This window comes from Chrysemys picta, chromosome 5 (assembly GCF_011386835.1).
Source record: "Chrysemys picta bellii isolate R12L10 chromosome 5, ASM1138683v2, whole genome shotgun sequence".
In the NCBI taxonomy this organism is placed as follows: domain Eukaryota; kingdom Metazoa; phylum Chordata; order Testudines; family Emydidae; genus Chrysemys; species Chrysemys picta.
Genome location: NC_088795.1, coordinates 62874516 through 62888601, shown reverse-complemented (window position 1 = coordinate 62888601; position 14086 = coordinate 62874516). Strand labels below are relative to the sequence as shown.

General features: G+C 41.5%; 1 protein-coding gene across 2 annotated transcripts in view; it reads right to left on the bottom strand.

The window, feature by feature from the left end:
• GUCY1B1 (guanylate cyclase 1 soluble subunit beta 1) overlaps nucleotides 1–3890 on the bottom strand; it is a 55550-nt gene extending 51660 nt beyond the window's left edge. The window contains exons 1-2 of one of the 2 annotated variants that reach the window (XM_005299331.5): nucleotides 3449–3630; nucleotides 2828–2901 (exon numbers count right to left, since the gene is read on the bottom strand). In XM_005299331.5, coding sequence (XP_005299388.1) covers nucleotides 2828–2901; nucleotides 3449–3451 — 77 coding nt within the window. In that variant the 5' untranslated portion in view covers nucleotides 3452–3630. Of the gene's footprint in view, nucleotides 1–2827; nucleotides 2902–3448 lie in introns of both variants that reach the window. The other variant, XM_005299332.5, reaches the window with a different exon arrangement.
• Nucleotides 3891–14086: the final 10196 nt, after the last annotated feature.

Below are 14086 nucleotides of genomic sequence, written 5' to 3'. Positions count from 1 at the left end.
ACTTTCCCCCATGTGCACATTACTCTCCTATCTCATCGTACTCAGCTGAGTCCATATAGGGAAGGTGGCATGACCCGTGCCAGGAAACTATTGAAAAACCGCACATTCTGAATTTTATGAGTGCCAGGAAGAGAACATTTATAAAATAGAAGTAGAATTAGCTACTGTAAATACTAAGGTGGGGAAACCAATGGAGGCTCTATAACTCAGGATTACATTCCATCAGCAAGATTTCAGCCTTTCCGTCATTTTTCTGGGTTCAACCTATGATCTTTGTATTTAGGACCTGTCATGTTAGTTCAGTAAAGCAAGGTTCCAGAGTTCTCTCAATTTGTTTTTTTTTTTATTATTATTATTCTTTTGTAATTCCAGTTATGTATTAAAAATCAAGCCAGATTTCCACAGTAATATCATCAGTTTGTAATCTGTCAAGTCTCATCAAAACCTACTTCAATTGCTTTATAAGTTTAGTTTAGTGTCTCTTTGTAGAATCCCTTGTTCTGTACAAAGCATTCTATGTTTTAAGTGTATTCTGTTTTATAGGTGGATGCAAAAGTACAGACCTAATCTTCCTGAGAGTTACACTGTGCGTCATCTACACGCCTCGTTTTTCAATAACCCAAATTATGAGGCTGATGGTGGTTGCAAAGAAATGTTGAAGAGCTGTTTGAAGGCCAAGAGTGGAGACTTAAATTGTAATTGTGTCTATGTTTTGATGATAACGTTGTCAGCAAAATGTCACTCTTACAGCAGCATCAAAAACTCATCAATGATTTTCTCTTCCATTTCTATAGGGCAAAGCTTCATTCAATGGCACATTTGATCTTGATGGCTCTAAAGAAAACAATTTTCTGCATGCTCTGAGATGAACACAAATATTTTCAATTTACTACTTAATAACTCTTCACACACAAAAATTAAAACAACACTAAGGAAATTAGAGTGCCAGGTGAAAGGAGAACTATATCCCTAAGTAACTGAGGTAAACCTAAAAAATCCTACTCCTCATTTAAAATAACACATTGTGCCCAAGTATTACATCCTGGTTTTCATCTGCTTTTCTAAGATCCAGCATTATCATTAAGCCCAGAGTTAAAGACGAAATGTCTTACAGGGCAAACTTAAAACTATATCATGCATTTATGAATGCAGCATATATCATGTCTTTTACCTATTTTTCTTATGATTTTAGTTAAGTATCAAAGTAACTGTATTTGTGTTAAACAGAGTGTTGTTCCTCACAACCCAAACCATACTTCTGTCCAATCCAGCAGTGAAATCATCATTCAATATTTTGACACAATAATTATTTCCTTGGAAACAGACTGTCATTCAAACTAAATTTAGCCTTCCTTGAAGGATCAAGCAGAAGGAGTTGGGCTCAAGAAAGCTATATTATCTTTGATAATATTAATATACAGGAAAATATTAGCCATTTTACACAGTATTTCTTTTTGTATAAATATTTTTTCTTATTTCAAATTCAGGGTGAAAATAACCTGTTAATGTCAGTTTTATATAGTATTTTGTGTTTTGAATTAAGAATGTATAAACTACAAATTCCACTTGAACTCCTTCAGGAATTTGCAAGAGATTTAATTGTTGTGTCTACCAAATAGAGTGATCTGACACCAGAATGTTAGTGGAGTCTTCCCATGTGGTGTCTGAACCCCCTACATACCCAACCTCTGTTACCTTACCCAAGAGTTAAAATGGGACCACATTCAGGATCCATGAGCAGCTGAGGTCAATTTCATCCCTGGGGTAATTCCATTGAAATCAACAGAGGGAGAATGAGTCAAGCCCCAATTAAGCTAAAATGGAGCTTACCCTGAATGAATTTGAAAATGCTGTGCTAACCATGTCAGAGTAAGAGGTTACTTTCTGAAAACCACTCATAGCTACAGACAGAGGTATACAACTCTGTATAATTAACAAGTTATGTATGCAATATCCAGCACAAGCCCAGAAGCAAAAGTGTGCCGTCAAAAAGGCTGCATGCAAAACACCCAGTGCTTGTGAAGAAGTTTGCCCCTTGTATACCCTGACTTGAACATACACATCAGGTGCTTGGTTTATGCAATTCCTGCTGAACACTTTTGTGGATGGACATTGAAAAATGTAAGGCTGCCTTATGGGACCATGTTAACTACTGTACACAGTGGGGGTTAAAAACACTTAACACTTTGTTTACAAACAAATTGCTAAATTTTGAAAAGAGTAAAAACAAACACTTTTTCCTTACACGGTACATATATCGTGGCCCTCACTGCACTCAGCCTAGCTCAGCTGCCGCTGTGTAACAGCAGGGATCGGGCTGCGAGCGGGGATGCGCTGGAGCCCCTGGACTCTCACCCGGGAGCTCAGCCTGGGATCAGCGCTGGAGGTTGCTGGCGCGTTTGCAACATTCCCACGAGCAACTGAGCTCGGATCGGCCCATTCAGAGGCTGCTGAGTGTGGAACCGACCTTGCTCCTTCCTTCCCACGAACCTGAGCGATGCTGCTCACCAAGTGCCAGCGAGCCGGGAGCTGCCTCTCGCCCCGCGGCCCTGACCCGTGTCCCCCGGGCTGCTGCGGCTGCCTCCGCTCCCTCCCGCCCTGACAGGAGCGTGGGAACCAGCCGCAGCTGCCGAGGAGAGTGCCCGGGCGGAGGGGGGGGGGGGTCCCTACGGGGAAAGGGAGCCACGATCCGCACGGGAGCAGGCCAGGGGCGGATCGGGGCGAACAGCGGGGGGGGGGGGGCATCTTGCCCCGAGGGGTGACGGCTCCCGGACAGAGAGAGCGAGCGAGCCGGGGCCCCTCGCAGCGCGCCGGGGGCGGCACTTACTTGATGTCCTCCCAAACCTCCGGGCCGTAATTCCGGATCACCAGCAGCTCCAGGGCGTGATTGACAAATCCGTACTGGGGACAAGGGGCGAAGGGGTGGGCGTCAGTCACGGGCGTGCGAGCAGCGAAGGTGGGGGCAGGGGACAGTGGAGACACCTGGGAAGGGGTCACTTATAGGAGCAGTGCGGGGGCGCAGTCATTTGCTGCGGGCGGGCCGGGGGAAGGAGACCAGCACTCCTCCTCCCCTCCCGGCCTGCATCCCCTGGTGCGTTATGGGGCCGATCATCCCGCGTGGGAGAAAATCCCCTATCGAGCATCGCCCCCACAGCGGGGCGCCAGCCCCAGCCTGAGCCGCCTCCCCCAGCGCAGCACCCCTCTGGCATCTGCCTTCCAAGGGGGTTGCACGCCCCTCTGCACCCTCCCCCGCCATCACCCCGGCCTGCCCTCCCCGTCAGCCCCCTGCCCTCCCCTCCACCGCTGCTGCCCTGCGCCCAGCCCATCTCTTGGTTCAGCCTCCCTCCCCTCCGCTATAGCAAGGGCCGTAATCCGAGCAGGCGCGGGGGACAGGGCAACCCTGGGGAGAGAGGAAAGTGCCCACCGCCGCAGCCCCCGCGGCGCTCACCATTGCGCCGCCACTCGCTCCCTCTGCTTGCTGACGCCCCCTCCCCGGCTGCACTCAGCGACCGTAGCAGCTGCTCCAGCAGAGCTCAAGGAGAGCCGGAGCGCTAGCCACCGCCACCCCCGCGGCGCGCTGACTGCCACCTCCCGACAGCCAATCCTCAGCTCGGCCCAGGGCTGACTTCCAATCACAGCCAGAGGAGGGAATTCAGATGCTTCGAGGATGCTGCTCGGCTCGAGCCCCCGAGGGGGGAGACAATGTGAAGCGAAGCGCGGGGGGCGGGGGCGGGGGGAGCAGTGTTGTTCGGAGTTGGGGAGGCGGGCAGCAGCCTCAGCGAAACCCTTTGCAATGGGTTTCAAATGCTGCTGCAATGTAAACAGCTAAATGGCTGTGGATGGGCAGCAATGGCTGTAACCTGCTGGTATTTTTGGTTATTGTTCTGGGTAGCTCGGGTTACCTGGTTGCTTGACTTGTATTAATAATAGGCCCTTCTACTGATTGGCTTCTCCAGCTCATGAATGGTAAATATTTAACAAGTGTGGTTTCTCTTGCTTCAGTCCTCCCCACAGAATACATTATTAATTCCATCATATGTGTGCATGAGAGAGACAGAGAGAGATGAGAAACAGAATGTATAATGGCCTGGATGGATTTAAAGAGGTTAAGGACATGTGTTTGGGATGAATGGCTGCATTACTCAGGAGTAAGGCTACAGTTTTGCCACGGAGGTGGGGTAAAAGAAATCGTGAATTTGAATAAGGTCAGTGAAGTCTTGGAAAGGGCTGTACAAATACATTTGATTAGGCCCCCAAACCAAGTGGTGTTGCAGCCTGGCACATGGGGCACAGCTGCACCAGGTTGCAAACATCCTGAGCATGGAGCTGTTTTTTCTCCCCACACTTCTGCTGTGAAATTTACTAAAAATTTCCATGGCAGGAGTGCCATGTAAGAGTTAACGCCCATACATCTTTCATGCCAGCTCCCATACTGATCTATTCTGTGTATGCCACATGTTATAGAAAAAAAGTATATTGTTAATATAAACACCAAGAAACAGAACCCCCATCCTAAATGTTTCCCAATGTTCTTCTCTGTAGGGAACCATCTGTCACATAATTCCCATTATATCAGAAAGATCTTTTAACCTCTTATATTTCTAGATTGGAGACAGTGGGACTGACCTGGCCTGACTGCTGGGTGAGTCAGAAGAATAGTTCTGCATTTGTGTTCAGTGTCCTAACAGCTGACACATTATAATAAGTAAAGATACCAAGTGACACAAATGTGCATGTTGGTTTTAATGCCTTTTGTAATGGTCAAGAGGTAATTTTGAAAGGGCAAAGTTGACTTAAATTTAACCAAAAAGTGTAAATTTTGCAAAACTGATGTCTTAAAAAACTATAGACCAATAGAAATGTTTCTGCAATTGTTTTAAATTCCAGTGAAAATACAAAAAACTCTTCTATGTTTGAAAACCAAATATTGCAGCGCTAAGAACCCAAAGGAGAAATTGACTATAAATACAAATTATTATGCCTCCACTGATTTTCCTATTCCAAGCCATGTGAAATGCAAGAGATAAATAGATAGCATCAGTGACAAGCAGGTTGCATTTCTTTCTCTTTTAATAATCACATGATTCAACAATACATGATTTAATAAGTTGACATTTCTCTATAATTGGCATATGGAAAGGAAAAGTTATAGAATAGCAGTAATGTAGCCTACTGAATAAATGTTATTCACAGAGGGACAACCAAGTGAAGCATGCCTCTCCAGGTGGAGTTTTGGATACATGACGGAGGACAACATGCAGGCAGAATTGATGTTGATCACTGATTGTAGAGCCCAGAAGTCCAGTCCTGGATTAGGACCCTATTGTGGGTAAGCACTGTACAAATACAGAACAAAAAAGCTAAGATAATGCAGCACTTGGAAAAGTCAGAACATTTCAAACTAGGTTAAAAGGCTCACTTAGATTTAAACACTTCTTATATCTTTAATCTTTACTGTAAGGTACAAAATTAAACAGCAGCATGAAACAAAAAAGTACAGGATGGTCTAGAAGAGACATTAATGCAATGCCAGAGTCTATCAGACAAAGAAGATAATTAAAGACCTGTGAAGTTTTGGGACAATAGCCAGACCAAATTCCAAAATGAGACTTCTTATAAATGTAATTTATACAAATATAAAATAACTTATGCTTTGAAAAGACTTTTTAAACCATCTATCTCAAGGAAGTTAAAATAATGGAAATGGGACAATGAAAAACAGGATGCTCCTTAATCAAGGAATGCTTCTTCAGCAAAAGGAATAATTGCTGTTTTCTTATACTACTTACCCACAAGCCCTGGAGGCTTTTATGATTACAGTCAAATTAAGGTTAAATAGACTCTCCTCTTGGCAGAAGGATACCAGTTGGGAGAGGATCCAAACAACCAGTCATGGGAGCAAGATTGCTAAAAACAATCATAGAGATCCAGACTGAAAAGCTAACGGAGTAAAATCTCTGATGGTTGATATGGAAGAGAAGAAAAAAAAATCAAGGATGAAATTTACAAATCTATTCCTTCCTCATTTCAGCCTTCACTAGGCTAATAAAAGAACTCTGGGGACAAATCATAAGATAATGTAATTCTTTGTAGTTCTGTTAACTTTAAGCATCCTACATCAGCTAAAGATCTGGCCCTTTCTGCTCGAAACAGAGAATCTGGGGAGTTTGCTTCTGTTTTTTTTTTTTTTTAAATAATGCAGTATAATTACATCTAAGATATAGCAGGCTTATCGTAGGTGTTATACTATTCCAGTATTATACTGTATACATGTTTCAGAGTAGCAGCCGTGTTAGTCTGTATCCTCAAAAAGAACAGGAGTACTTGTGGCACCTTAGAGACTAACAAATTTTTTAGAGCATAAGCTTTCGTGGGCTACAACCCACTTCTTTGGATGCATATAGAGTGAAACATATATTGAGGAGATATATATACACACATACAGAGACTCCCACCTGTTCATGCTCTCTGTATGTGTGTATATATATCTCCTCAATATATGTTTCACTCTATATGCATCCAAAGAAGTGGGTTGTAGCCCACGAAAGCTTATGCTCTAAAAAATTTGTTAGTCTCTAAGGTGCCACAAGTACTCCTGTTCTTCTTACTGTATACATGCTGACCCACTCCAACATAGAGCCCTCAGGTTGAACTTCTTGGGTGAAATCCTGGCAAATTGAAGTCTACAGGAGTTTTGCCATTAACTTCAGTGGAGCCAAGATTTCACCCCTTGTCTTTTTCTATGTAAGTAATATGGTCAAAGTTCAAAGTCAGTAAAATTAAATAAGGGCAAAACACAATGACATTTACACCCAGAGACATATGTGTACTTTAAGTTTTGGATCAAATGTATAGTATAATGAATAATACAAATGACTGGTTTATTGATCTGAAGATTAAAGAAAGGGCAAAACAGCATGGGATCTTTGCTTGTTATAACACCAAACTTGGTGTAGTACTCAAAATTTGTGCTTGAAATACAAAATATTTAAATTATCAAGGCAATTTTACATTCTATTTGATGGATCCAGTGCATCAAAAGCAATATAAGATGCTAACAAAATGTTATTGCTCAAGACAGGTTTCCATTTCTGAGAGGAATTCACAAATTGTAAAGCATCACTTTTTAGTTGCCATTTTTCTTTGGACATTAGAAGAACAGATCTGATACTAGATGACTCTATTCCATTATTGTGACTGGTGAAGCAGTGCTGTTGTGACAAATTATAGGTTATTATTTTGTAAATAATATGTCTTTGCCATCACTGGAACACTGTGTGTTATCATACTACTGAAATAATTTTAGTGATTTTTAAAAAGTTCAAGTATTTTATAATATGCTATTTTTATTTGAAAAAAATATTGTCTTAAACACATAGGGTCAAATTCGTTGCTTCCTTAAGTGGGAACAACTCCACTTATGTAAATAAAGTTTTGCCACTCCTAGAAGTGAACTTAGCTCACAGGGTCAGTTTTTCAAAAGCAATCTTTAAAACGGAAATCTTAATTTTCTGGATCAAAAACATTTTTTCATGATTTTTTTTACCTCGAAATTGCTGTGTATACAGAAACGAACATGGGAGAGCAAATCACATTTCTACACACAAATTAGGGTGTTTGTCTTTAAATAGTAGATTTAGATGAGTATATAAAGGATGCAGTCCTGCAGACATATATATTAGTAACTTTATTCATGAGAGGATGCCTTCTGAAGTCACCTATGTTTATTATGTATGCAAGTGTTTGCAAGATTAGACCCACAGGGAGCTGTTGTAATATATAGACAAAGTGTATATAAAAAAAGCTAAAACCAAGAAAATTATTGAAGGCTAGGTTGAGGCCTTTTTGAAAAATTGGCCCACTGGAATATGAGGATGGGCATATAGGATCAGATCAGTGGCCTGTCTAGCCCAGTATCTTGTCGCTGTCAGTCCCCAGGAGCAGGTGCCTCAGAAAAAGTGCAAGATACCCTGTAGTAGATAGTTATGGAATGATCTGCCCCTAGGGGAAGCTTCTTCTGAAACCCAGGGAGTTTGAAGTTGGTTTATGGACAAAAACATGAGAGTTTATCTGTTTTCTAAAATAAATGTTTATTCTTCTTTGGATGTTCACACTAGCCGTACAAATGTCTAATTCCAGACATATATATAACTTGTAAAATGCACATGACTAGAAACAGACAAAAATCCATGGTCAAATAAATCGTCTTCTTTATATAACTTGTTCATGCCAGTCAGGCAATGGATAATGCACATGGCTAATAAAGAAATAAAATATACCTGTGGGCAATGTAAAGGAGACACAAAATGTTTATATACTGGAAAAGCAACAAACATGAGGTAGGACTTCACCTTCACATCACAGTGGGAAGAGCTCAAACTCCTGGCTAAGAGTTAATGGAAGTAGGAAGTGTCTCTGAATTATTGTCATCCCCTTCCCCCAGACCTTTGGTATTGCCAGACTTCCAGGCTAAAACTAGGTGAGTTTTCAAGGACCAGCCATATAGCATGGGAATGCAGAGGGAGCACAGCCGCTGCCTCTATACGTCATGAAACGGTACAGCGTGAGCTCTTTCCCACACTTTGCATACCCCTTTAGGAGTAGTCCTTGAATTTATGGAGTGCAAGAAATAATGTATGGCCTCTGTGCAGTGGTGTGAGGGGATATGAATGGAAAACACTAGCTGGCCCATAACATTTACATGCATTTCAATGTGTTTTTGTTGCTACAAAAAGCATTATAAAATACAGTGAATTTTAATAAGCTACATGCTTATTCTGGACTTTGCTCTTATGGTTTATATTGTTACTAAAAACTTCAATAAAAATTCAGCCTTATATGATACTGTTGGAGTTAGTTTGTTGAGGGTTGTGTTACTTTACCAACAGCAAACCTGCTTTTGGATGTTTCCAAATCACAATGGTCTGAGCCTTGACATTTGGATTGTCATACCATATTTCTAAGGGCATGCAAATATACATTACTTTTGTTAAGATTGGCTTAGAAAGGCTCAGCATTTGAACTGCAGCAAGATGCCATTTAAATTCTGTTTTTAATACTGTTATTGACAAGCTGCAGCCAAAGATGAATTTGATGATTAAGAAAAGTTCAAGATCCCATGCTTCCTTGTACTGGAATAACCCGGTTATGCAAAAGATGGGAAACTGTGAGCTTTATTTTAAATCTTCCCTCAAGGGGGAGTGTCGCATATCTGCAACTGTATTTAGGTGCCTAACTCCCATTGAAATCCATGGGAGTTATGCACTTAAATACTTTTGAGGATTTGTCCAGTGTTATTTTGACAGTCCAAAGAAGAGCAGTGATAACTCAGAGTACAATCCAGAGCCCACTGAAGTCAATGGAAAGACTCCTATTGACTTCTATGGGTTTTGGATCAGGCTCTCAGTGGGCACTAACTTAGGAACATAAGAATGGCCATACTGGGTCAGACCAATGGTCTGTCTAGCCCAGAATCCTGTCTTCCGACAGTGGCCACTGCCAAATACTTCAGAAGGAATGAACAGGACAATTACTGAGTGATCCACTCTGTTGTCCAGTTCCACTGTCTGGCAATTGGAGGCTTAGCAATCTTGGCTAATAGCCACTGATGGATCTATCCTCCATGAACTTGCACTGCATTCCCTTGCACACTTTGGTTGGGCAGAGAGAATTTGGTAGCCAGTGGCTAGTCCCCTGTATTTAACCTGCCACCTCCTCCCCTGCAGAGGCTGAATTTTATTGAGGATATTCCCCAGGGCTAAGGGGCATTTTCTATCCCATGCTCCTCTTTGACTTAAGTGTTTGTAAAATAACTGGAATACTTAAGTTTGAAAAAAGCTACTGAACAAATGTTTGCTTGCTTGTGTAGTAACACTGACTGGGAAACTTGTAACCTCACAACAATCAGAAAACCCAGTAGAAGTTTCTAAAGACAGCAGCACAATGAAGACAGTAGTGAAATGATGAGGTCATTTCCACTTAGAATAGGTAATTGCTGTCTTAATTAGAAGAGCTGCTTTACTGTCAGCATCAAAAACTTCTAAGGCACATGGGACTCACAGCTTTAAAAGGTCGTTTACTTTGGTTTAGATTCCTTCTTAGCTTATTATTTCTTTGCGTGGATGTCTAGCCTCATGTTCCCGCATAACTGCATATGTAAGATTCAGATCAGGAATTTGTGCTCAGAAGAATACACATCTTAAACTGTTGTGTCTGTGAATTGCAGGAGTTTCAGAATAACAGATTATCTCCCATATATTCAGCTTCAACATTCCTGCACTGCTGAGTAACTAAAAATAGTGGGTCATATTCTCCTCTCTGCTCTGGTTTCTAACATTCCATTAGGTTGTTTTTTTTTGACTGCCACTGCACATTGAGTGGATGTTTTCAGAGAACTGTCCACAATGACTCCAAGATCTCTTTCTTGAGCGGTAACAACTCATTGAGACCCCATCATTGTGTATGTATAGTTGGGACTTTTCCCCCAATTGTGCATTACTTTGCACTTATCAACATTGAATTTCATCTGCAGTTAGCTTTGGATTTACCTATCTTGAGTAATTTTGTATCCTCTGCAAATTTAGTCACCTCACTGTTCACCTCTTTTCCCAGGTCATTTATGAATACATTGAACAGTAGTGGTCCCAGTGCAAATCCTTGGGGGAATCTCACTCTTACCCTCTCTCCACTGCGAAAACTGACCATTTATTCTTACCAATGAACTCTACTACCACATGTCCATCTTTTGGAAGGACCTCAGACTGACATAAGCAGTGCTGCCCAAGGTGCCAGTGATAGCATGAGCTCCATCCCAGTTAGGTGTCTTCAGCAGCTGAGCAAATTTCTTTGCTGCCCTATCAGCAAGTCATTTAGCCTCAGGCAGAGGCAGCTCAATAATATGATGCAGGGATGAGCAGACAAGGTAGAGCTGAGAACAAGGACTCTAAACTTGGTTTTGATACCAACTCTCTTCATGGCCTCATCAAGTCACTTAAACTTTCTGCCTTCGTTATTCTTAGCTATAAAAATAATACTTACCTTAATCAAAAGGGAACTGTGACAGGTAGTTAATGTCTGTAAAAGTGCTAAATGTGTGAAAATTCACTAGAGTGCACACCTACTGCCCAAGTAGCTGGGTCTAGGGTTAGCCAGTCATTTGGACAATTACAGCTTATTAATACTAAGGCCAACTCTACATAATTTCAAGCAGCTTGACTATGTGGCTGAGAGGGTGTGTCCTGACAAAACAGGGTTTGAGATTAGCATGCTTACATACTATGACTGGCAAATCACACAGGAGTTACTGCTACTCCCAGAACTAACAACTCCCCTTCCACAGCTTTTACACAACAATGAGCAGGCATGAAAAATGACAGCACAACATGATAAATAGCCATTCAATTGGGTGGAAGGGGGTGGGGGTAGTAGAAGTACACGCAGGTCAAGATTCAAGAGTAATGTGCCCTTTCATTCCTATGGATCTCTTCTTTCTGTGGGAAATGCTGCCCTTGCAAGCTGTGCCTTGGTCCTGAATCAGGGCCTCTGTGCTGCTGCTGCCATTTAAGATAATGCAGTGGAAAGGGATGTGAAAAATGATGGTGGTTCTATAGAGGTATGAATGCCCCTTCTGTGTGATTTACACAGGAGGAAGCAGATCTGGCTCAGGGGTTGAACTATCTCTGCATTTCATTGTTTTCTCAGGTTCCACACGTTTTTTGTTCATTTTGTTTTTACACAATAGTTTGGGAGAAAGAAAGAAAGAAAGAAAGAAAGAAAGAAAGACTAATTGCACTTCCTTTGGCACAAATGGTGAGAAAAATTCCTCCAACTATCTCACTTACGTCGTATCAGGTCTTGATGGAATGAATAATTATTAATGGAACTATTTTGACTCACCTTTTCCATTACATATTTAAAATGGCATTGTTAGATTCCTAGGGTCTGATTCTCATTTACACTAACTTCCCTTTATACTGCTCTGGCAGAGCAAAAGGGCCTTACAATGAGCATAAATGTGAAATTACACCTGATCAATATAAAGGGACCGTAGTTAAAATGAGAATCAATCCCATAAAATCTTCTGGATCTAATAAAAAGTTAATTCATCTATCTAATGTAAAAGGTTCTTGACAACATTCTAATCTATTATGTATTTATATTGCTGTCATCACATGGTACACCTCTACCCTGATATAATGCGACCCAATATAACACGAATTCGGATATAACGCGGTAAAGCAGCACGCCAGGGGGGCACAGCTGTGCACTCTCGTGGATCAAAGCAAGTTCAATATAATGCAGTTTCACCTATAACGCAGTAAGATTTTTTGGCTCCCAAGGACAGAGTTATATCGAGGTAGAGGTGTATCTGAGCATGCCGTTGTATCTGAGCACATACAATGGCACAGAAGTCATCAGCCTGGAAACAACTGCATTTCATTTATTTGCTTGCAAAAAATGTTATGGTAGTTAAGCTGTATCTTGCTTTTCTAAATGCAAAGAAGGTGCTTACTGGCTTTCCTGTTTTTTTTCCTGTCAGATATAATTTAACTACAAAAATTAGTTTTAAAATATACAATTTTGCATTTGTACTTAGGACCTGATTCAATGAAGAATTTAAGTACTTAATTTCAATGGGACTTCAGCACATGCTTAAGGCTTTGAATCAGGAAAGCATTTAAGCACATAACTTTATGCATGTGTTGCAATCCAGTTGACTTCAGTGAGATTCACACATCCTGCTTAAAGTGAAGCATAAGCTTAAGCATTTTTCCTGAACAGGGACACTCCTCTGAACTGGGACATTAGTGAGAACAGGAAAGCTTTGGCATTTTGAGATGAACGGTCATTGAAGTCAGTGGTTTACACCACTGCAGACGATCTGGTTCAAAATGTTTAAAATGAATGATGAAATAGTAAAAAGAAAAGTTATTTTCATTTAATTTAATATACCATCTTTGTTTTAAGGCAAAATTATACCCACTTGCCATAATACCCTTGGGAAGGGGTGAGAGCAGTCAGGAAACTCCATGCTGTACATCCTATGGAGTTACAGACTTGTACTAAATCTGGCCTTGAGAATGGCCATCCTCCAAACACAGTATTTCTTTTCTTCCATCAGGGCCGGCTCCAGGGTTTTTGCCGCCCCGAGTGGCGGGGAAAGAAAAAAAAAGCCGCGATCGGCGGCACTTCGGCAGCAGTTCCACCGCACCGCTTTCTTCTTCAGCGGCACTTCGGCGGCAGGTCCTTTCCTCTGAAATGCCGCCAAAGAGCCGGACGTGCCACCCTTCCCCTTGGCTGCCCCATGCACCTGCTTGTTGCGCTGGTGTCTGGAGCCGGCCCTGTCTTCCATGACCAAAAAGGAACACATTCCCTGTAAAGGTATTTGTAGTTGCTGCTGACTCCTGTCCTTTCCACACTGTGGAAAATAACTCAGATTTGGAAAAAAAAAGTTTCTTAAAAAAAAAAGCAACATTATGTTTTACCATTCACTATCCTAGGAATGGACAGATTCCTACTGACTTCAATATTCATGGATCAGTCGCCTATTGTGGGCCTCCCAAAGAGTCAGAACTATTGATCCTCAAAACTTAGAGATATCCTCACAGAACTCCTAAGTCTTTGCTGGATATTATTTTAGGTCAAGAGGATAAAATCTGTATATAAAAACAATACTGTTGTGACCTTCACTAGCCACTAGGATGTCCAAAATTCTTGGTTTCCTGCAGCACTGTTGTTTTCATTCTCTTATCTTTCTTGTTTTGTAACAGCATGATTTCTAAATCTCTTGAATGGAGCTGTCACACTTTGACCATGAGCAGTGCTGTTCAAGATGGTGCTTATGGAAAATCTGTATTAATATATACTTTTTCAAACTCAGTTCTTAATTTATGCATTTTACAAGTACTTTTTTCAAGGCTCTGTAGGTGCTTGCTCTGTCCAGCTGTCCTCAACCACTAGTTCTCATCACAAAACTAAAGGATGAAAAGCAATATGCTTTAAAAGTTCATACACACAGTTATGGTCAGAAGAGTGACTATATAAAAATGGCATTTTACACAAACATATCTGCTTCCTGTTTGTACTC